Raw genomic sequence first — 26,129 nt, 5'->3', positions numbered from 1 at the left:
ATTTCAATTATTAATTCATTTCGATGTAAAATATTTTTAATTAGTTAAATAAAAAAATCATCTTCGTATATTGGTAAAACATTGTAACTATATAGCAACATCTAAAAAAAGGGGTTGCACATTTATTTATATGGCTACTATAAGGCTTTTCTTTGCAACCCCAGCATGAAAGATTGCAAAATTGCAGTATTCAATCTATGGGGTAGTGATAGTCGGCTTTGTTAGGAAATAATTTTCTTGTCCACTTCGACGTAAGTCACCCATCACACACTTCTTTTGGCTGCTGTATGTTTGACATTCCGGTCACCATCGTATTTCACGATATCAGTGATATGTTTTGTTAGGTAACGTGCATAATACGTGTCAAAATATGTTTTATCCAATAATCAGTATGAATAACATATTTGATATATTTCGACGATAAATCACTAATTCGGGTAAGTTTAAATACTGATTTGTCGTCAAAATATAGCAAATATGCTATGCAAATCGATGAGTGGGAGATGAATAAAAATACGGTGAAATTTTTTTTTTAAAAAATTAACCAACTAACGGGAAAAGTAAAATTAAAAACGAAGGGGAAAGTGATTAATCGTGCTGGTCTCATTGTTCGTAGTTTATATTCTAATATTAGTTTGTATTTGAGTAATTGCCTATATATATATATTAGTTAAATAGTAAGCATGGACATGGTTTAATACATCGTTTCCATCTACAGAAATGTTGTTGCATATGTCAATTGACATCGTTTCTTATTTTTTATATCGGATACCAACGGATGTCTGAGTATGTGTTTAACACATCGGTTACTTACTGATTTCTTAGTATGCGTAATATATGAGTTATTTAGTTAGAAACAATGTGTTATGCAGTCTTTCACATCAAAAATAGGGACTTTTCCACACCCACCTAGACATCAGTTTTTTAAAATATTGTTTATTGACATTTTTCCAGTAGTGTACTAATTGCAATGCATGCCAATTTAGCGTCTTGTGTATTTTCCAGTGTATTGTGGGTCAATTTCTTGTTCCCGTTCTAATCTAATTGAAAGTATATATAAGTATCTAAATGTAAAGTAGATATTTTACAAATTTACTGGGAACATACATATACATTTGTGAAAACCTTGGCTTGCCAATTTTCCTAAAAACAAGTTTCCAATATGTAAGTAGAAAATTTCATGGCGGTTATATAATTTCCACAAAATTTAACATGTGCATTCTTTTTTTTCCTACACTATGACAATTTTAAAATTTTAAATGTCATGGGAAAAGAAAATCTTAGGGTGTCCTTTCTCATATGGTCTCTTCTTCTTTACTTAACTCCTTTTATTTATTATATAAAAGTTTAAAGTTAATAAAAATCTTAATCTATTAGATAAAAATAAAGAAATACTAGTATAAATTCACAGGATTAAGAAAGATTAAGATATATTACATAATTGTTATGTATTATAGTTTAAATTTAGTAGTTATCTCCACAATGAAATTCATCCAACTGACATCCTATTTTCCACTTCAAATTTATTTTTGCACTAATAAATGTTGTCATATTGACCTACGGTAATTTATTATTAACAATTTTTTACATATAGGGCTTGTCACATTTTTTTACCATCCACCTAACCTCCTAATATTTGTGACTTTGGAATTATAATTTGAAATCCTAAATCAACTATTAATTAGTTAATTATGTTTTAATATGGGGATTCATTAATTGATCAGAGGCAAGTTTGTACAGCACTAGCAAAATAACAAAATAATAGGCTACATCTAATATAGAATTTCTTTCTAACTCAAAAGAAAAATTGAACATGGTGTCTAATCTAATGGTCAAATTATTTTCTCCCTTTTTCCATGGTGAAAATCATGTGGTATGTGTTGTCAAAATGAAACCCCTTTAATGATGACACATAAAGCATGCCAGCAATGAGAAAATTTTATTTTGAAATTCTAGACAAGTGTTTCAGCAACTAGAAAAGTGCTCCAAGATAATATTATGTGAAATTAAATTTGGTGAGAAGTACTACTTGGTGTTGGTGATGATAAAAAATACATTGTGATTTATAATTTCTAAATATGTTTTAATTTTTAATCAAGAAGCAGTAGTGGAATTATGAATTAATATTGTAACTAAAATAATAATTAGTTGATTGTGTTTTAATGTTCCTTGATTAGAGATATATTTGTCATTGATTATTCTATTTATATGACATCAATCGTGCAATATTTTCTAGTTCTTATAACTATATATAAAGAGTTTTATGATATATTAAAATAATAACTTTACATCAAATATTATATTTCTCTCCGTCTTGTATAAAAAATAACCAATGAAAAGTGAGCAATAATCTTATAAATGATAATACATGTGAATGGTTGTAGCATCCAAATGTTGTTGAATGTTTTTTCAAATGCCTAATTTATATATGAGGATTTTTACAAACTTGAACACATTAAGACATATTATTTTACGAGTCACAACAATTATAATAACCAATAACCTCCAATATTAATTAAGATATATCATATATGTGTTTATGTACATGTTATGTATGATAAAAATGCATTTAAATTTACTTTTTGTACTATCAAAATACATCATTGTGAACCTTATTCACCAATGTAATAAAATCAAAATTACATCAACCTAGTCTAAGTTATGGTGTGATGACATATATTGTTCTAATTATGAATTTGCAATCCTACATAAAACAAATCAAACAAAACATACCTAGTAAATTTCCATTAATGCAAGGTGTGGGGAGGGCAACATGTTTGTAGTCTTACCACAATCAAAAGACCATGGACTTATGTGTGTGAATATTGTATGATGCATAAAAAGCGAAAGGTAAGGATAAATCAGACAATAAACAAGAACGAAGTAGTAATTTCAAGGAAATAATAATTTATTCAAATAAAATTGAAAGTATTCAAGATTGTACTTTAGCCCATGGTTATATTTACACCGGACTTACCTTGATTTGATTGAGTTTACTATGCGTCAAAATGGGACACATAAGAGAGAAGAGGGAGGAAGTAAACATGGCAGTTATCGAGGATGATGAACCAGCTTTGTTATAGTCATAAGTATAACCATACGGGCTCAGTTCAATAGACATACGGGCTCAGTTTAAAAGCCATACGGGTTGGAAGGATTGCATGAGAACCGTTTAGATTAAGGGACATATTGTTGGAAAATTAATCTAAACTTGTTAAATTATTTTATTGTTCTAGTTAGTTATTTTAAATTAAATAAATTGTCATCCTAGTGTAGAGGAGATGACTTAGTCATGAGTTTGTTTTCATCATTATTAGGAGAGTCTAATGTAGTGGAGAGTTTATTAGGAGAGTCTAATGTAGTGGAGAGTTTATTAGGAGAGTCTAATGACATAAACCTAAAAAATGATGTATACAACCAAGAATGATGACATGACTTTGTAATTTTAAACCAATATAGAAATCATTGTTGACAAAATTTTATAAAAAAAATTAACGTACTTGTATCCATTATAACATTGCAATGCTTGTAAAAAACTGATGTCAAAAATAGTTTGATGCAATGCTTGTTTAATAAAATCGATGTCTTTAACATTTAACAACAGAGTACAGGAAACTGGTGTGCAGTAAAGCTACAAACATCAGATAAAAACCATTTTCAAAGGGTTATGATATTTAACATCACACGCAAAGACATTGGTCCAATTGTTTGTAACATCCATTTTAAGCCTATGTCAATAGCAATATTTCTTATAGTGGAGGATGATGATTGCACCTAACATGGAAGGGAGGATAACAACGAGGAAGATGATGTCCCCTTATTACATTGAAAGAGGGTGACCATGGTGGAAATCACTTTTGGTTAATAGAGTTGTCGGTTTAAAATTAAGCATTAAAACATTTACGGTTTTGGTTTGGAAATATTATTAATATGAAGATTCTTGTGTTGTGAAAATTAATGTAATTACAAATATTATCTCAATAGAAATATAATATATCTTTGTTTGTTAATCAATTTAATATTTTTTTGTCATTTAAATTAGATTTATATTTAGTTCCCTCAGTCCCACTAGATTCTTTACATTACTCTTTAGCACGCTTTTCAAAACTCGTTTAAAGTATAATTTCATAATATTTTTTTAATTTTTTTTTAAAATATTATGAAACTTTACTTATATATGTGTCGAAATACGTGCAAATAGTGAACGTAAATATTCCGATGGGATGGAGGGAGTAGTGGTCAACAAAAATCAACTCCATTTTTTACTGTTTTGACCCAACACTGACTAGGTTAAACTGACCACTGGTTTTGGTCGTATTTCTCTAAACCTACCATTGTTTGTAGTGTTACCTCATAAATTCGAACACATAACACCAGTTACTGATGAGATAAATTTTTTCTCTTGAAGTTCAAGAAAATAGAGTTAACATATTGTAACGGCGAAAAAAATATTAACAAAAGTAAAATAAAGACCGCGGATAATGCAAACTAATATAAATATTTCAGTTTGCAAACCAACATAAATATTTACAAATGAACCCATGTACAAGATCTTTTCACGTTTAAGTATGCGATTAGGTCTAACTTTCTATTACAACCAAAATAAAAGAAAGTGTATGAACCTCTCTATATGAAATTACATTGACATTATAGGTACTATTCACAATACAACCTAAAAACTAAGATCGTTAACCTCTAGCTCATCAGAATTCCAACATTTCTAGTAGCTTGACTGAAAGGAACCAACTCAAAAGTGAAAGTGAAATCCTCTTACAGCACTAGGGTCTAATATCAGCATGTGAAAGAGTTGGTGTGACAAGCAAGAATGAGCGAAATGATGTGCTCAAAAAGTATAATGGATTATCAAGGTAGTCAATTAAAATTATAAAGTCAACTAACGGTCGAACCAATACTTTTAAAACTATTTACATATATTGGGTCGATAAGGGGCAATAGCTAAAGTTGATTCACCATAAAACATTAGCCAATAAACAAAGCTTAATGCAATTCTACATATATTATGGAATTCCACGCTAAAGTAGCCAACTTTAACGCTTGGTCGGCGCCTCGGCCGCTTACGCAACCACTCATATTATAAATTTTATACAGCTTTATCAAAGTTCAAGTTCATGATTCAGGGAAGGTTCTTTTCTTTCAAAATAATACCATTGTTAAAAATATAAGTAATAACCTTAGTTATTACTTCACTAAATTTTCTAAATCATGTTTAAAGTAAATATTTAAATCTCGGGTCAAAGGTACAAACAATATCACAGTGTATACATAAGGGAGTACTATGATTCTCCAGAACAATTCAAATAATTAAATTGAATCATAGTGTAACTGTAAAAGTCGAGAATAATAGATATAAGCCAGGGTAAAAATAAAGATATGTGCATAATTGAAAGAACAATTTCAATATCAATCAGGATTGAAATGAATAGGAAAGAATACTTGCATAAGGAAATTAAAGGCATTGATAAGTTTAAACATTTCCTTTTGAAAATAAATTGAAAGACTTGTCTCAGTTCTGCTAACTTCTACACCGACTAAACTCTACCGAACTATCTCACTGCATAACTTTGTCTTGAGGAACTATTCCTTATTCAATTTGCCACATTATCCAACTACTTCTGAATGTACTTTGTATACACACATAGGTTGATTATCCAAGAGTAACACGGTACTTTAGTTGTCGAAGCAGATGAAATTAAATAATATCGCATAATAATTAGAAACAACAATAAGCTACCCTTTGTAGATAATATACAAGAAACACATCTTGAATCCATTAACAGATAATCACAACATCAAGGAACAATTTATATATTTTGATTAACCTCCTAATTAATACTAATGACTATTATCATGTACTTATGAGCTATGCGATTCACATAAACACATAACACGCCAATGAACATATAATTCATATAACTATTCAAAGTTGGTATTTAAGCATGTACACAGTCCCATGTATTTACATACTCGCATCATCCTTATACACCACTCACATTTATCAAATAAGCACATAAGGATTCTACCAAAATTCCGCAGCACTTCCTCTATCTATCTGACTATCCACCTGTTTTCAATCTCAATCAACAATAAATTATATAGTAAAAAGCAACCTTGACTTGAACAAGTAGGAAATTCTTCCTTGACATGCAGTAAACACATAAGAAAGTTTGGATTGACTTGCAGTAAATATATAAGGAAATCTTTCAGAAGAATTACTACATGTTTAATCATCTATACAAGATTAACCAATTTTAGCAATCTAATAATCAAATACCATATATGACTTACTACCTAAACCAATCCAAACTGAAACCAATAAGCTAATGTATAATTATCCGGCATATCCAAGATATAATCACACCACACATAACAATCATCTATGTTCAAACATGAAATAAGTTAACATAAATAGCTAGCTACAACCACGAAAAGAATTCATTTATCAATTATGTACAATTAGGCAAATATAAACTCATACTATGCACTAATATAGAAAGAAACTAGACAATGGTTCATATAGTCCTCACTCTGTGATTTTTAATATATTTAAAATTTATTGCTTTTATATGAAATTTTTATGAGACACTCATGAACATTACTCCAATCTACTATAAAGATTTCAGGAATAAATTCCAAGTTTAAAGTAGTAAAATTGGGCCTAGAACAAGACACATAAACCTGACCAAAATATTTACAATTCTAATATTAATATTGGACACAACAAAACATAAACGCGGACAAAATCACAAAAGAACAGCGTTAAAAATACTCAATTATATAAGTCATCTCAAACACATCGCTATATATACTCATAAGTACATAATCATTCAAGTAATAATGATGTGTGTTTATACCTTACTAAAGTTATAATAATTGAAATCAACCAATAACCAAATATATTCATTCTCATTTAATATCAAGTGCAAACAAAAGCTTTGTAAACAATTAAACATATAAAAACACATAACAAGCATCTTGGCTCTCGACTCAACAAAAACTCAGTCCGCGTCCAGATTTTTAATAAATTCAAAAATAGGTTTGTTATAGTGAATTTGGTGGAGACTTAGCTGAATCAGATACCTAGCTACAATAAAAATGTCAAATGAAAGCAAGGTGTTTAGATCCCCTGAACAGATTCGTCAATATAGCCAACAAACCATGTCCAGAAACACTACACACTATACCAAAATGACCATATCTATTGACTCAAATATGATTTTAAGCTAGTTCTTTCGCGAGCAAAATCTTGACTCGGGAGTTAATCAAAACACAAAAGGGTTAATAAACAAACCTTAGCCATATTAAATGGATATACTTACAACACATAGGACAACAAATAAATTTGATAAAACAGTTTTTAAAAGTATTTTTTTATATTTAACAATTAATTAAACCCATAATCTCTATTAATCAAGTCATCAAACACTTAACATGCAAACCATAAAATCAAATCTTAATATTTCAATATTATCATGACAACAATAAGGACAATTACAGAATAAAATATCTTCAAACACCATGTTCTCTAGGAGGTCCAATCTCTAATGCAACTCAACCCAATTACACCTATCATATAGACCGGAAATAAAAATGACACAACAAAGACGCAGTCAAACCAAGATATTACCTAAACTAACATCCTTATTAGAGAATTTACACGCTTAAGTTTGTACATCAATTATCATCCAAGTCTAACAAATTTTTCCACCACACAAATCTGACAATTTCACTAACAATAAAACTACCCAAATCATCACATTGGTCATATCACTCGAAGAACAAAGTTAACCATAAGCCAACACAAACAACAAACAAATACACAAAAGTATATTTACCAACACAAACAACTAACAAATACACACACCCGTACATATAAGCAAGCAAGTATCAAAGAGTGAAAGATGAAATAGACTCGACTCGAGCCTTGAATCGAACAAAATGAACAGGGAGATGGTGGTGCCATATTATCTAGAGAGACATGGTCACAGAATAGAGGATAGAGAGAGATTAAGAAATTGAGACAATGAGAGAGATATTGAGAGACAATGAGAGAGATATTGAGAGATTACAGGAGAGAGAGGAAAAGAAAAAGAAATGAGGAAAAATAAAAAAAACAGGGCACGTATCCTTTTCCCGCCTGCCCACGTATCCTTTTCCCGCCTGCCCAGCCTGAATTTCGATGCCCGGTTTTAATTTTAACGATACAATTCGCAGATAAAAACAAATCGAAATAATTCCCAATCCCCGAAATAAAAAACTAGTAAAATAAAATTTTCAGAATTTAAAAAAAAAAAAAATTAACATCGAGCTAACAAATAATTACGATTAGAAAATAATTTGAGACTGAATATTTGATGAAATATTATTTTCTAAATTTAATAAAATCCTATAAATATATAATGAAATTATAAAGCAATTAAAATAATTTTTATAATAATATTGATATTTATGAAAATTAAACTTTATTATTCTTACTAAATATAAACACAAAATAATACAATCACACATCCAACCGAAGCAAAATTTAATAACATGAATAATTCAACACATAATTAATATTTAACACTCAACGCATAAATTTCCTAATCATCTTTTATTTAATAATACAAAAAAAGATTCGTTATACATATATTCAAGTTAGTCACATATGCAAGGACTTTGGAATAAGGTCAATATCTCAAGGAACTTTTATAAAGCTGTTGATAAAGCACAAGAGAAAGGAAAATATGTCAGAGGTTGTAAAAGATAATTCAGTTCAGAGTAGGAGGACTAGATTAAAATGTTGGAAGAACGAGAGGAAGGTAAAGTTGTTATATAATCTTATTAAATGATCTGGGAATGAATCCAAAGATTTTTTTATATGCACCAGATATAGAACCCTTAATTATATTAATTGAGATTGTTGGTTTAAGAATTTTGAATTTTTGGGTTACGCGGCCTACTTAGACTGTTTGGGCTCTATTTTAACTTATAGAATTCCTCTTGGGACGATCTTATAGCCCACACAAAGTTTATGAGTTATATTTTTCGGAGATGGTCCAATAATGAGAATCCAATTAGAGCATCCTATAAACCGGAGAGACCAGATAATAACGAATTTTATTAGAGAATCATAGTCGGTTAAGAAGTCTGACTTGTAAATTTAATAGAATAATAATATATTTGTAAAATTAAAATAGGGATCATATTTTTTTATAAGTCTTAGACATATCAGAGATACATACCATGTAGACACTATATAGTTATGGTTAGTCTAGTGATAAAACTGAAGATTACATGTTCTTATTAGATTAATTCTATTTTTTGTATTTTCATAGCTTTATAACTTGTGTAATTATTAGTGAGTAGTCATTTATAGGGCAAAGAGGGGAAGCCATGTTTACAATATAATTTTAGCACAATTTTCTATGTGATTTGCTTGATTATGGCTATTAGAGTTATTTATATTTTCATTACTAATTTATGTAATCGGGAGATATAATGAATTAATTAGATGAAAATAGGAGTAATAAATCAGGATATTTTACTCATTAGAGACACAAATATGATTAGCATAATTTGAAGTGAGAGTGAGATAAATAATGGAATTCTTAGAGGGTTAATACTCGAGAGATATTAACAATTGCTTTAATTGGCGGATTAGTTGAATTAACAAAAGTTATTGATATGTAAGCATGTTTCTAGAGTGTTAATACTTGAGACAAATTAACAAAATCTTAGTTATATGCCGACTTTAGTTGCTTTACCTTAGAAGGTAGGTATTTTGTAAGCATAATAGACCTAATTGCCCTAGGTTTTTATATTCATTGTTTAACGTAATTAGTTTAGTGTTGATTTAGTTGTAATACTTACCTAGAAAAATATGCATCACAAAATCGTTTTGGTGTTTCGGTGTTGAACAAATGTAAAAGTAATTAAGTCAAAATTGACTAAACCTATCTCGTTGTGGATATGACCCACTTGCCACTTTGTACTTTTCATATAATCAAAATTGAGTAAGTTCTATACATTTTTTTGGAATATTTAGTTTATTTGTTTTATGGGCCTCTTCGCAATTAATCAAAAAGAAATTGTGCTTATTTGATTGTTGGGCTTTTGTTAAACTTTAACTCCATTCTATAGGATAGGTTCGTAAAATTACAATTACGGCCCAATCTAGAGCGAGGACAGTTCATTGATATTTTATTTCTGAGTCGGCCCAATTCGTGTACGTTCTCGACTATTCTGTACCCTTCAAAATGCTCAATATATGTATATGTTTCTCAGATTCTTTAATCACTTATTCTTTGTAGTCATCTCTCCATTTCGCGAGTTCCCGCTTTCTTTTAAGTTTCTTCACATATCACTAATTTTAATATCTGGTTTTAACCCATTCGCTAATTTTTCCTCAATTTATATCAACCACATCAACGGTGTACGTAATACTCACCATCATGACTTTTTCGATTCAAATTGGTAAGTGATGGCTCAACTTAGTTCTTTGAACATTGATATCTTCTAGATGCAGGCACCGATAATTACTTTATTCTTGATCATCGGACCCTATTTAGCAAAATAGAGATGTCAAATTTTGAATAATTGTGAACACAAAGATTTTACCTTTAATTTATATACATTTTTGTCATTTGTTGAAATTATAATGTGTAATATAAATATATATTATTTAGCTTGAGTTCTTGGACTCATTTGAATTTTGAATGTGATTGCAAATTATTTATTGTTTAGTATTTGTTCTCAGTGTGGATAATTTTTAATCAAATTCAGTCATCATATTTCTGTTTCGATTTTTTTTATAGAGAAGTGAATACACCATGATAATAATACTTTACATTTGTGAATAAGCACTAATTTTTAAATTGATTTCGTTTGCATTTTACATTGTAATCTTTCTTTCATCTATAATTTGTTGTTCGTTGTAAAAGGGCACTTGATATATTTCTTAATTTCCATTCGTAGATACATGACGTTTTCCACAAAACAATGAAGAAAATGCTCCCCAAAGAATTAAGGTCGACCACTCCACTGTAAGTAATAATCTTCTTTTAGCATCCTATAGTTTGTGTTTTTTAGTGTTTTAATGGCCTAAGTGTAAGTTTTTGGGAATTGAAAAAAATGTTTTGAATCCATTAATTTATTTTTCATTGGGTATTAACTATTCAGTATTCCTTTTTTGAAGATCCAAGAAATTATAGCACTTTTTATTTTGTCCCATTTAAAAACAACACTAAATGAAATGGAAGATTAATTTTTTTTGACCATCCTGACCACAGTTCACTGACCACAGTTTTAAATTTTAAGGTTGTGATTGCTAAAACAGGGACGGCCAAAATCTAGGATTTGTATTATGTAGTATATTAAAATTTACTCGGTACCATTTTTGCATTTTACATATTACAAATTGTAGATGTACCCTTATGTTCAAAAACTGATCTATGTAAGACCTGGTGCCTCAACAAAAACAAGATTAAAATATTGTTGTTTTTTTAATTTATAGTCTAAATTGACATTTTATTCAATTTTTCCACCCAAAAAGATTAGTGCTCAGATGATATTATTTGTAACTATAGTATGCGGAGTAAAGATTGAATAGTTGGCAACCAAAATTTTAAATGTACTTTATCTTAGAAGTTAGGACCACTAATTATGGTCCACAATCTTTTTGTTAGGTTTCACAATCTTTTTGATGAGAACTCACCAACTAACTTGAACTCATTCTTGTTCTAGGCTGAGTTTTTGGCTAGACAAAAGGAGTGAAAGAGTTGGAAGAAATGCTTGATGAGAGTGGCTGGGTAGCTTTCAATTGTTCCATGGTGGTGTCACGCAGAGGCTGATGCAGGATCTTGTAGCGACCCGGGCTAAAATTACTGTATTTATTTATTTGACAGAAGAATATAGCAATAGCATAAAGCATTGACATGTTTCCGTTAAATCATTTATTTAATTTATTGGATACTATTTTTCTTCTTGCAATATTGGAAAATAATAGCTAGCCAAAAGAACAAATCAAACCCAAAAAAAGTAATAATACTCCCACACATGATATTTTGTTCTCGATGAACCACATAATATTTTTAAATGATTTTTTCAATGATCCAACTATATGGATGATAAGATATATCGGTTTTAGTCATATGAAAAATTTACAAAAAAAAATTAAGTTGATCTTACATGTCATGAATAGAAAAATTTAGGAAAACACTACACCAAAAGTGGCCTTCTGTATCATTCCACAAACGTTGCAACAGGCCAAATAAATGTTCAACAGACCAAAAATTATCTACGACAACACTTTTGTGATGTTAGTATTTTTGGCGTTGTCTTAAGCTTCAAAGACAACATTTTCTTATCATGGGCAACACCAAAAATTATGTTGCAAAAAGCAATGACATGGCAAAAAAAAATGGGGTCAAACTGACACGTGGACTGCCACATGGCACTTTGCAACGTGGCAAATGTGGGGCCCACTGACATGTGGGATATTGACAGGTGGGGCCCACTGGCATGTGGGGCCCACTGACATGTGGGTCTAGCTTGACACATGGCTCTTTTGCAACAATTTTTAGTACCTATTTGCAACATTTTTAATACCTATTGCAACACAGTAACAATGGACAAAAGTTGAAATATACTTTCTGCATACATTAAATCCCAGTTCTATATAGAACTTTTTTCCAATCAAAGTCAAAAGAAACACAATACAATATCACCAGTACTGATGAACTAATCTACTAATCTACAAACATTACAAGTCTATTATATAGGAATCACAATTAACTTAACTAATTAATCTGGAAGCTACTTTAGCAACACGGAAAAGAGAGAGCACATATTTGAGATTCTTCAGCTGTGCTAACAAATTTGACGTCCATTTTACCCATTTCTGTAGAATCTTGTTACTGCTCTGCCACGAACCAGCTGGTTAGTAAGATCTATATCCCCTTGGCTTTTATTAGTCACAACTCTCATCCTTTCCTTTTCTAATGCAATACTCTCTTTCAGGTCCGCTGTCAAACTAATCGACTCAATGATAATTGATAGATTATCAGAATCAGGATCCAATCCACGCTGAATTCCTGCTTACAATGCTGAAATTGATTACCGACATTAGTTACTGACTTGATTAGCTATGTTGTACGACATAAATCAATAATACGCAAACTATAGGAACTATGGGAAAAAAATAGTTAGGTGAATGACTGTAAAAAAACTAATCAGGATTCGAATATTCAAATATTGCAAAAGGTCACAATCTAAAGTAATCAGGATTCCCAGACAAATAGATCTATTTATGCTAATAAAGTAACTTGCTTAGCAAATTCTCTATTCGCAAGATAAATGAAATATAATGGATGTTATTATGCAGTCACTCTGCCTAATTTGAACTTGTCATTTTGTTGCTTGTAATATAATTATGGAATTTATGTACTTAGTTATATATTATTAATATTACAATTTGTCTTGCAATTATATCTATATATTAATTATTTAAATATATTTGAATTTATTTTCTGACTTTTTGAACCGAGTAATTGGTTTTACTGGCTATGCCCCTGTTGGCACTACTTACCCCATCCAGTAAAATATTTGAGGCTTTGAAGTCTCTATATATTATCTTTTTTTCTGCTGCGTGTAAGAATCTTCCTATATAACTAAAAGTTAAGCGTATTTCCCATGGTATGGGCCCAGACAAATTACAATGGAGGAGATCCAAAGTGGCTAATGACTCTAGATATCCTATTGAATCAGGTATACGTCCGTGATTGAAGTTTATCTGACTAAGAGAAAGGTGTTGGAGAGTAGCACTACTTCCCCACTTAACTTTGGGTAATACTGCTTTTAGATCGAAGTTAACACCCAGGTGTAGAATCTCTATATAACCAATCAGAATCTTTAAGCGTATTTCCCATGGAAGTGGCATCACAGAGCATCCTCCTGCTCAGTATAGAAGACAATGAGATTGTCAGACTCTGGTTAAAGACACAAAGGACGACTTACTACTGCCTTTCTTGCAGTATAGAAGACAATGAGATTGTCCCACCAGTTTAACAAGATTTGGATGAGAAAGGTGTGAAAACAATACTCATGCTTTATTCATAGATGTATTACATCACAGAAATTTCACGTATGTATTCAGCTAAGATAAGAAATGATTACCCAACTCAGAATAGAGACATGTAAATAATGCAGAAATAAAAACCCAAAAGATTTGACCCTTTTAAAAAAAACTGCTCAAGATTTACCAAGTAAATCAGACCACATGAAAAGAAAACACAAGAGAATCCATCTGGATTTGGTCTATTTTACCTTGTTATCAACTACAATATTTTGTCTTGCATAAGCCTTGTGTTCTGCACTACACCGTTCAATTACTTCAGGGATACAATACTTCTTCAGAAATTTGACATCTCCCTGTAAAGTAAAGTTTACTATGAGTATGATATACACATGTCCAGACATGTGCTTTTACAGATATAATAATATATGAATAAAATTAAGGGCAAAAGTTGCCAATTAATGTTAGAAATGCAGTCCTTATCCACTTTATATATAAAAACAAATATTACATTTATTTATTTTTTAAGGGAACAAATATTATATAAGTGCACCCAAGATTACAAATCGACAGAATGTGAATATCTACCCAACTTCTAATAAGAACGTAAGACTTACTTTATAGTAAGCATTGAGGATTGGCCTGACAACTTCTTGAACCTCGTCCCTAAATTCTGGCAACGAGAAAGATCTAACAGGAAATTGCATATTATGACTATTAGTGGGCTGGACAAGATCAGTACTAGATACTCCCTCCGCCTCATTTTAATTAATTTTCACCTTTTGTCACCTTAATATGTGTATCGGAGAGTCAAGCATCAGTTAAGATGGGACAGAGGGAGTATAATGTAGTAACAAAAACAAGAATGTAATCATACGGATCTCGACGACGTATTTCTTTAACTGATATTCCAGCAGCTGTTTCCCCAAAGACGCTCTCGTTGATACTGTTGCAGAAGTGGAAGAAGTGATTTAACTTGCAATCTTTAGTTCTGCCTAAGTGAACACCTTCAAATTAGGAATTGGCAATATCTGACAACTAGGACACACCTCTGACCCTCCACTTGATGCCGAGAACTGGCTATTCCCAGAAACATTGCTGCCTCCTGAAGATGTTGTGTTGCTGATTGTCTGTGATATAACTCCTAAAATATAAAATTTACAGCAAATCAAGAAAAATCCACGGAATATAATCATCATCAACTAGAATCTAATGAACAAAGTTGATTACATATTAACATGTTGTAATTCAGAATCTTAAATTGTTATAACACTTCCAAATATGATCAAGATCAACACCAAAGTAAAAAAGACAGAGACTTTACAACTAAACAAGAGTTACATAATTATGAGATTGTTATAAGAATCATCAGACATGTACGGATTAGCCAAAAGAAAGTCAGAGAGAATAACTGTGTGGTACCTGAGCTGATGTGGCTTGTGGAATATGGAGTCTGATTGACAGAAGAAGAAGCAGAAGAAACCCAACAATTACCCATATTTAATCTTGATTCTTGATGTTGGCTAATTAAAATTATATGTAGAACCAGATGTGATCATGTTCTAATTTCACTTGATTTTGATGAAGGCCTGCAGAAGCTATAGGATGGTACATAAGGTGAATGTATACTATACACGTATAACTAAAGTCAGATCAAAGTGTCTTGTTTGCGAAACCAAGTATATTAACGGTGATCAAACCAAGAATTGAATTCCAGAGTAAGGTGAAAGGTATCATCAATCGACGTTCCTCTAGTAGTTGGATGGGGGAAGATTGTAGAAAAGTAAAGTAAGAAACATGTAGAACACCAAAGGTGAGATTACAATTACCTAAACCTCTTTAGAATCCTGGAATTAAACCATAATTCAAATTACCACAAAAACACAATCATCAATATGAAAAAAATAACAAAATGACACCTCAAAAAGAACCTTGCTTCTCGTTAATCTTGCTTCGTCTCCGCTGCTCCGTCTCAGAATGCTTAGACCTGTAGTCTTAGAGTCCGCATCGCTCATCGGAGCAACATCTCTCATTTCCTTTAAAAGTACTCTCTATCAACACCGTAGCGTTTCGGTCTCCAGATTTTCCATTTGAGCTACTAGAATTCGCTGATGCCACCACCAAAGGTCCTGGAACTCGAACTCGCCTTTGCGTATAGCTCCTCGAAACTCCAGGTTTTGTCCTTGGTCTTCTCCGCCTGAGTTTTCTTGGCTACTATCTTCTTCTCGGCGGACTTCTTTGCTGCTTTGGGAATTTAGGGTTTGAGAATTGGGGGAAAAGAGAGAGAGAGATAGATTGATTTGTGAATGTGTATATACCACAAGATCTGTTTGTTTCACACGGATCGATGAGCTGGCACATCTTAGAACCGTTGGATTAGGTTTTTTTGTTAGATTTTGATTTTGCCGTTAAAGTCCGAGTATGTATCGTTTTTGCTTGAGTAAGAAAAAAAAATCAAAGCTCATAAAATGTTATTTATTAATTTATTTTTAATATTTTTAGAAATCCCTACTTACATGTAAATAAAATGAATATCTTCCATTTTTCATCTAAATATATGAATTTACTTTTATTCTTACAATTTTAAAAAGTATAAATTTTTTTAAACATATTATATTTTGTTTAAAAAGAAAACATGAAAGAAAAAAAAGTTATCATATTTATGGATATTTTCATAAATCAAAATTAATATCATAATTAAAATCAAAATCAATAACAGATTTAAAAAATAGTGCACTTTGGAGGTTAGTCTATTTTGACTGTTATATTATGATAATGATGGTACACCCCTAAAATAGATAGTAGCGCAAACACGGCTTGGTCTATTCAGATTGGTTTGACTGATATAAAATCTCGCAAAATAAATATAAAAAGACTTAATAATGATGGTACGCGCCTAAAATCGATTGTTTTTAACATCCGTACAGACGAATCGTCGAAATTTTATTTTAAAAGCATCGATACTTCATTCGGGACAATAGCGCAAACAGGCCTTGGTCTTGGTCTATTATGACTGCTTTGACTGATATAAAATCTCGCAAAATAAATATAAAAAACCTAATAATGATGGTACACCCCTAAAATAAATTGTTTTTAACATCCGTACGGACGGATCGTCAAAATTTTATTTTAAAAGCATATATACTTCATTCGGGACAGTAGCACAAACATGCATTGCCCTATTATGACTGTTTTGACTGATATAAAATCTCGCAAAATAAATATGAAAACCTAATAATGTTGGTACGCGCCTAAAATCGATTGTTTTTAACATCCGTACGGACGGATCGTCGAAATTTTATTTTAAAAGCATCGATACTTCATTCGGGACAGCATAGCAAACAGGCCTTGGTCTATTATGACTGCTTTGACTGATATAAAATCTCGCAAAATAAATATAAAAAACATAATAATGATGGTACACGCCTAAAATCGACTGTTTTTAACATCCGTACAAACGGATCGTCAAAATTTTATTTTAAAAGCATCGATACTTCATTCGGGACAGTAGCGCAAACAAAGCTTGATCTATTTTGACTACTTTGACTGATATAAAATCTTGCAAAATAAATATAAAAAAATTATAATAATGATTGTACACACCTAAAATCGATTATTTTTAACATCCGTACGAACGGATCGTCGAAAATTTTATTTTAAAAAAAATAAAGGAGTTAAAAGAGCTTTTACTTTAAGTAAAAATGAATTATTTCTATAAGGGTATATTTAAATAATGTGGAATAAAACACATTATCCTCATTGGTGTAGTGGTTTGCACTCAACTTTGTTCTGTAGGAGGTCTTTTGTTCAAATCCTTGGTAGTGCAAAATATCTGAAAATTTTTTATTTAATACTTCACCACTGCCACGTCAGCAGAGTGGGGCCCACATGGGGGACCCCTGACACATCAGCAGGGTCCCCATGCCACGTCAACAGGGTGAGGCAGGCCCCTGCCACGTCAGCAGGGTGGGGCCCACGTGTGACCCACCTGCCACGTCAACAGGGACCCACTGCCACGTCAGCTGGGTGGGGCCCACATGGGGGACCCACCCGCCACATCAGCAAGGCCCCTGCCACATCAGCAGAGTTGGGCCCACATGGGGCACCTGCCACGTCAGCAGGGGTCTACCTGCTACGTCACCAAGGTGGGACCCACATGTGGTGACTAACCTGCCACGTTAGCAGGGACCACATGCCACGTCAGTAGTGTGGGGACCCAGCTCTGCCACATTAGCATTTACTTATATATTTTTTAATAAAAAATTGAATTTTTTTATTAATATATGTATTGGCAACACTTTACGAGACCTATGCTAACATAATTAAAATATGTTGCAGTATGGTACATTATCATATACTACTGCAACATTATCTACGGAAAAATCACGTAATTATGTGGTAGAAGGCCGTTTATGGCGTAGTGAAAGTTCAAGTCCCAAACATGTGATTTGTTCTCGAATAACCAGATTATTTTTTTTAACAATTTTCTCGATGATCCGGCCATAAAGATGTTAAGATATATCGATTTTAGTTATCAACAAAATTGTAAAAAGTTTTAAATTCATCTTGCATGACAGAGAATAGAAAAATCTAGGAAAAGTTTAACTCCGGGGATTTGTTCCCGATTCACTGGATAAATCTTTTAAACGATTTTCTCGCCGATCGATTTATACGGATATTAAGATATTTCTATTTGAGCAATCATAAAAAATTAAAAAAATAAATAAATCCATCTAGCATGACAAGAATAGAAATTTTTTGGATAAGTGTTACTCCAAAATGCCGGATTTGTTCCTGATTACTAAATCTTTTTTAAAATGATATATTCGATGAACCAACCATACATGTGTAAAGATATCGATTTGAGCCATAAGGAAAAATTAAAAAAAAATCAAATTCATCCTGCATGAAAGCAATAGAAAAATCTAGGAAAAGTCTAACTCCAAAACACATGATTTATTCCTGATTAACTAGATAAATTTTTAAACGATTTATTCGACGATCCAACCACACAGGTTTTAAAATATCAAATTTAGTTAGAAGAAAATATTAAAAATAAATTCAAATTCACCTTGCATAAACGGTATTAGAAAATTCTAGGAAAGGTCGAACTCCAACATATGAGATTTTTTCTCGATTAACCAGATAATTCTTTTAAACGATTTTTTTGAAGATACAATAATAAGAATGTTAAGATATATTAATTTTAGTAATCATGAAAAATTACAAAAACAAAATTAAATTAATCTTGCATGATAGGAATAGAAAAATCTAGGAAAAGTCCAACTCCCAAACGTGAGATGTATTCCCGATTAACTAGATGATTTTTTTAAATCATTATTTTCGATGATTTGACCGTAAATATAGTAAGATGAATCAATTTTAGTCATCAAAAAAATTATAAAAAAGTTTCAAATTCATCTTGCATGATGGGGAACAGAAAAATCTAGAAAAATCTAACTCCCTAGATTTGTTCATGATTAATCTAGAAATTTTTTTAAACTATTTTTTCGATGATATACGGTCGTTAATATATATGGATATTAGCCATCGGAAAAAATTATAAAAAAAAAAATTAAATTCATCATGTATTTGAGGAATTCAAAATTCTAGGAAAAGTGTAACTCCCAAAACACATAATTTGCTCCCGATTAACTAGATAATTTTTTAAAAGATTTTTTCAACGATACAACCGTACATATGTTAAAATATATCAATTTAGTCATATGAAAAAATTACAAGATTAGAAAAATCTACGAAAGGTCCAACTCCTACAAATCAGATTTGTTCGCGACGAACCATATAATTTTTTTAAATAATATTCTTGATGATTCAACGGTACAGATGTAAAACTCATGATTGATGGCAGTATTGAAAATAGTAACATCAATTGTAAACAAGTTGATGTTAGGATTGAAAAGGAAAAATGCTCAGCTAAGCCTTAAAATTGGAACCATATTAAAGAAACTTGCTCTTAACAGTTGAGATTAATAAAAAAACATGGACCAATTTTCATTTCATTTTATTCCCTCTCACATCCACATTCAATTTTGTTAACACATTTTCATTTCATTACTATCTTATTACACATCTTACAACCAAACGAACCATGAATTTAAAGTGGCTAACTTTGTAGTCTACATCAACCAAACAATTCAAAGCAAGCTTAAACCAACACGAAACACATATCAAATAATCCACAAAATGCAAACAAAAACAAATAATATTGACCAGGTACTCAATACATAACATATATCATTCCTCCTTCCTACTCATTTCCTTCATAAAAATCATTTCCTGCATTTTCCCGGTTTCACTCAATTTCTTCCCCCCAAACCAACCATCAATTCGAAGTGGCTAACTTTATCCTACACAGAAAACTACATGAATAGAAAATTATTCAGGTTTTGCTCTCCAATTCTATCTAACCTAATCAACTCCTAAATTCTACATAACTCAATCAACTCACAAAACAAAACCTAAACCAATACCAGCAATACAAATCAAAAGAAATGTGATAAATCATACTTCAACAAATCCGCAATCACAATCACATCATATTAATCGTGTTTCCTCCCCCCGAATCCTACCCTTATCAACTCCTACATTCGACACATTACAATCCAATCTCAAAAAACAACCAAAAACAAATACAAACACAAATGACCAAGTACCCAATACATAACATTTATCATTCCTCCTTCCTACTCATTTCCTTCACAAACTCATTGTAAAAAAATATCATTTCTGCATTTTCCCTAATTTCACTGCAGTTCATCCCACCAAACCAACCAACATTGTAACATTATCCTACACATCAAACAAGCAATTACAACAACAGAAAATTAATCCGGTTTTCCCTTTATTCCCAAATTATACCATTATCAACTCGGACAGTGTACACATCTCAATCCAATCACAAAACACAACCAAAAATAGCACCAGAAACACAAATTATAAATAAATGAAACAAATCAAACTTTAAGAAACCCGCAATCACAGACACATCAAAATAATCAGGTTTCCTCCCCCAAATTATACCCTTATCAACTCCTACACTCTACACATCACAATACACTCGTAAAACACAATAAAAAACAGAATCACATCAAATCAATAAGTTTACATCATAATCCAATCTCGAAACAAAAACAAAAACAAAAACCCCAAATAAAAACCACTCAACCCATACCTGAATCGAGCAATCAATGGCCGCCTTCCTTGGCGTGCTGCTGATGCTCAAGATGCCTACGCTCCTCGGGAAGAGCAAAAAGATAAGAGAAGATCATACCACCAAAAAAAACATGATAAACGGGCTCAACAGAACTGGTCATAATGTACTTGGCATGATAAGTGTCCAATCCACGCATAAGAGGGCCTTTTAGAGCATCAAGTGTAAACATGGGCTTCATGTGAGATAGCTACCATCACCACAAGAATTCATTTATCAGTTATATACAATTAGGCAAATATAAAATTATATTATGCACTAATAAAGAAATTTATTGCTTTTACATGAAATTTTTATGAAACACACATGAACATTACTCCAATCTACTATAAAGATTTCACGAACAAATTTCATGTTTAAAGTAGTAACATAGGGCCTAGAAAAAGACACATAAACCTTACGAGAATATTTACAATTCTAAAATTAATACTGGATACAACTAACCATAAACACGGACAAAATCACAAAGAACAACGTTAAAACTAATCAATCACATAAGTCATCTCAAACACATCCCTATATATACTCATAAGTACATAACCACTCAAGTAATAATGATGTGTGCTTATACCTTACTAAAGTTATAATAATTGAAATCAACCATTTACCAAATATATTCATTCTCATTTAATATCAAGTGCAAACAAAAGTTTTTTAAACAATTAAACATATAAAAACACATAACAACATCTTGGCAGCTCGACTCCACAGAAACTCTGTTCGCCTCCATATTTTTAATAAATTCATAAATAGGTTTGTTACCTTGAAATTAGGTGGAGACTTAGTTGAATCAGAGACCTAGCTACCATAAAAATGTCAGATGAAAATAAGGTGTTTAGAGCCGCTAACAGAGTCTGTAAAAACCAGTTTTTTTTAATAAATATATATGTTTATGTAAGTCTACTGATTTAATATATACAGTAGTAAAAATGTTAATGTGCTTTATTTTAAAAAAAAATGTACATAATTTGAAACGTTTAGTTGTTTTATTTACTTGGTGAAAACCTGTTACTAATAGATAAGATATGACTTAAACATTAAAAATACAGATATGAGTTAGTTTTGAAAATAGTGGAGGGTGATACTGATAAGTACGCATTAACTTAGGAACTTAGGAGTACACTACGTTAGCTTTGTAAATAAATAGATGTAATTTAGTTCATTTATGTAATATTCAAGTTATTTTTAATACTTAATATATGTGTGATATATATATTTTATTATACATTGATATTTTGTTAAATACTTAATCCTCTGTTTAAAAGTAGTCTTTAATTTTAAAGAGAATGATTTGTGAAAAGAAATATTATGTACATGTGATATTTCTGGTTAACTCCTTTTATATGATTTTGTTAAATTGTGTTGGTAAGTGATAAATGTGAAAAATAGTTAATTATGTGTATTATTTTTATAAAAGATTGTTAATATGTAACTGTTTATTTATTTTATGAGATATTATTATTAGTTTTTTTATTATTATGTTAATGACATATGTGATGATTTTATTCTCTTTTATAAGTCTCTGTTTTTGTTAGTTATATTTTATAAATTGATCAATCATTTATTCATTGTAGAAATTATTAATTATATTTTATTAGTATATGTACATACATGTTTATTTATTTAATTTTTTTTACTTATGTGTGTTTTTAGAAAATGGTAGTAATAATATTAATTGACTTGTATAATTTTTAAAAACTCATTTAGTAAATTCATGTTAGTATAATATTTCATTATATTTGGTTTTTTTATATTATCTTGTTGCCTGGTTTTATATTGCAACACATGTTATTTTATAATGTTGGCTGATTTTGTATTGCAGCTCTCTGTATATGTTATTTTTATTGCATGGTTTTTGTTTTAGAGTCCTTATTTTGTGTATATATAATTTTATATATATATTATCTTTTGCCTGGTTTTTATTTTAGAGTCCTTTTTTGTGTATATATAATTTTATATATATATATATTATCTTTTGCCTGGTTTGTGTATTAGAGTGTATTAGGATAATTAATTAGGTTTGTTTTTAATAATAACTACATAGGTTGGATTTCTCTGCCTGAAGTGAAACATTTAGACATAAGAATTCCGAGTGAGTTCTGACCTATGAAACATTTAGTAATTGCGTATAGTTTCGGAACTAGATTTTGATACCTTACTAGGGCGTGCATTGCACAGTTTATGATACCTTAGTAAGGGGCGCATTATTGACAGTTGTGAACCTATGATCCTGTGTCACGAGGTATTTGTGACCTTGTTGAACTGTGGAATTTATATATATTATATGTAAACTTTGGATTTTGAACAATGATTTTGGCTATATAAAAATCATGAACTCCTTGGTCCACTAGTGTCGAATTGTTTTCTTGCTGGGCTGTTTCGCTCATGACTTACAAATTTTCACGTGCTAAACTTCTCGAATGGACAAGGAAATGCATTTGGCTTGAGCTTATTGTAATAATATTTTAGTGATATTGTCTTATCTTAGAGCTGCATCTCTCTGTATTTGTCTTTATTTCAGCTATATGATACTATTTCTGAGTTGGATTTCGGAATCTTATTTGCTTATGTGAGACTTGTTTTAAGTATGAATAAAGTTTGATATCTAAGTATAGTTGTTGTATAAAAAGTTGGGGTATTACAGTTGGTATTCAGAGCTTAGGTTAGCTTCCTGTAGACTGCTTGAGTTATGAATTTTGCTAAGTATATTTTAAAGATACTAATTAATTTATTGTCTTCTAATTTTGTAGATGGCAGATGAATATGTTGAGGTTGAAATGTCTGACATCGAGGATCCCGTTGATAATTCACCACTACCATCGTCAAACTATGACCCTAGCTCAGATAGTGATGATTCTGTCAACAACTTTGAACATGCTTCTGATAGTGAGGAATCAATTCATGAAAATCCCGGAGAGACCATTAGTGAGCATTCTAAAAAGACTGACCTTGAAATGGAGATAGAAAGTCTCCGAGCTGATTTAGAGGAGGCACACTTGAAAGTAGAGAGAGCAGAACACCCACTATTAGTATTGCGATAAAATGTGTTAGGAGGATATGAAAGATTTCGAAATTCTTCATTGAGGGGTAGATGTGTTAGTAAGAGGGATAAGAAGTACGTTAAGAGTTTCACAAAACAGGTGCAGGTAGAAGTGAGAAGGAATGTTGCAGTGATAGGGAATGTTTTGAGGGAAGGAGGTTATTATGAGTATCCACCATCAGCAAGTTCCTCCCCTTCAGATAACTACACATCTGATTAGTGTCCTTGTTAGTGAATCTTAAGTTATATCTATTGGAAATCATCTATAATAAAGATGACTGTCGTTTTGAATTTCTATGGTTGAAAAAAAAACTTGTACTATTTTGAGGTTTCTATTAATAAGATATGTTTTAATTTATATATATGTGTACATAAATCTTGTATATTATATAGTTATTCCAAGATTGAGCACTGAATAAATTATGTAGGAATCATGCCTCGTCAGAGAAGTAACACTGATGAAGGTGCGCACATGATGACTCAATTGGCAGACACATTGGCGACATTGGTAGGGAACCAGCAAAATGGACCTAGGAGTTTGATATATGAATTTAAGAGGCTAACTCCTCCAGTTTTTGAAGGATCTACAAATCCTTCAGAAGTGGATAAGTGGCTACAAGAGATGGAGAAGATTTTTGAGTTACTAGGAAGTACGGACGAGCAGAAGGTTAATTTGGCAAGCTACCAACTCCAAGGAAGTGCTTACGACTGGTGGCTAATGGAGAAAAGACGCGGTGAAAATAATGAAGAAGAGGCTTCCAGAGCATACACTTGGGAAACTTTTAAGGAGTCATTTAAGGACAAATATTTTCCCAGGACGGTACGAGCTAAGTTGGAGTGCGATTTTATAAGGTTGGAACAAGGAGAAAAGCAAACTGTCTCGGAGTATGAGGCTGAATTCGACCGTTTGGCTAAGTATGTGCCAACTTTGGTGGCGGGCGAGATTAGTAGGGCACGTAGATTTGAGGAAGGATTACGTAATGAGATTAAGAGGCATGTGGCTGCTTTTGAGCTAAACAGCTACAAGATGGTGTTGAACAAGGCTTTAATAGTCGAGAGGGGGCTAGTGGGAGATGAATGAAAGAAAGACTCTGAGGCTAAGAAGAGATGTGAGTCTACAGGTAGATTTAACGAGAATGATCCCCCGAGAAAGTTCAATAATCGAGGAAATGGTGGAAATTTTTCTCGAAACGCTTTAGGGAACAAGGTGACTTGTTCAAGGTGCGGCAAAAATCACTTGGATAAAGAATGTCGTTGGAACACTGGAGCTTGTTTGTTTTAGTTGTGGAGAAAAGGGACATAAGATTTCTGAATGTCCAAAGCGTGATCCAAATCGTAACAAAGACAATACAAATAAGGCCACTTTGGCATCTCTTATTCGACCAACATACACCTAAGCAAGATTGAGGTAGGCGATCAATTTCTTTCAATGATTATGTGTTTCACTTTGATTTTTTTTTATTAAAATATGGGGACAAATTTTTTTTAAGGAGGGTAGAATGTAAAAACCAGTGTTTTTTTATTAAATATATATATTTATGTAAGTCTAGTGATTTAATATATACAAGTAGTAAAAATGTTATTGTGCTTTATTTTAAAAAAAAGAAGAAAAAATGTACATAATTTGAAACATTTAGTTGTTTTCTTTACTTGGTCAAAACCTGTTACTAATAGATAAGATATGAGTTAAACTTTAAAAATACAGATATGAGTTAGTTCTGAAAATAGTGGAGGGTGATTAACTTAGGAGTACAGTACGTTAGATTTGTAAATAAATAGATTTAATT

The 26,129-nt window shown here is 31.3% G+C and overlaps 1 protein-coding gene and 1 long non-coding RNA gene across 13 annotated transcripts in view; one reads left to right on the top strand and one right to left on the bottom strand.

Annotated features, from left to right (window-relative positions):
- The window catches only part of LOC141700820 (mitochondrial import inner membrane translocase subunit TIM44-2-like), a 136,185-nt gene extending 119,808 nt beyond the window's left edge, over positions 1 to 16,377 (bottom strand). Inside the window, exons 1-8 of one of the 12 annotated variants that reach the window (XM_074504501.1) lie at positions 16,003 to 16,377; positions 15,901 to 15,918; positions 15,494 to 15,669; positions 15,121 to 15,215; positions 14,949 to 15,017; positions 14,689 to 14,761; positions 14,323 to 14,427; positions 12,633 to 13,103 (exon numbers count right to left, since the gene is read on the bottom strand). In XM_074504501.1, the coding sequence (XP_074360602.1) occupies positions 13,026 to 13,103; positions 14,323 to 14,427; positions 14,689 to 14,761; positions 14,949 to 15,017; positions 15,121 to 15,167 (372 nt within the window). In that variant the 5' untranslated portion in view covers positions 15,168 to 15,215; positions 15,494 to 15,669; positions 15,901 to 15,918; positions 16,003 to 16,377 and the 3' untranslated portion in view covers positions 12,633 to 13,025. The other 11 variants (XM_074504507.1, XM_074504499.1, XM_074504502.1 and 8 more) reach the window with 11 other exon arrangements.
- Positions 10,318 to 11,900, top strand: LOC141700817 (uncharacterized). Its single transcript, XR_012566535.1, has 3 exons — positions 10,318 to 10,473; positions 10,975 to 11,042; positions 11,743 to 11,900. It is a non-coding gene; the product is annotated as an uncharacterized LOC141700817 (long non-coding RNA).
- Positions 16,378 to 26,129: the final 9,752 nt, after the last annotated feature.

The sequence above is a fragment of the Apium graveolens genome, unplaced genomic scaffold (assembly GCF_009905375.1).
Source record: "Apium graveolens cultivar Ventura unplaced genomic scaffold, ASM990537v1 ctg2956, whole genome shotgun sequence".
NCBI classification, from domain to species: Eukaryota; Viridiplantae; Streptophyta; class Magnoliopsida; order Apiales; family Apiaceae; genus Apium; species Apium graveolens.
This window is presented reverse-complemented; position numbering and strand designations above follow the sequence as displayed.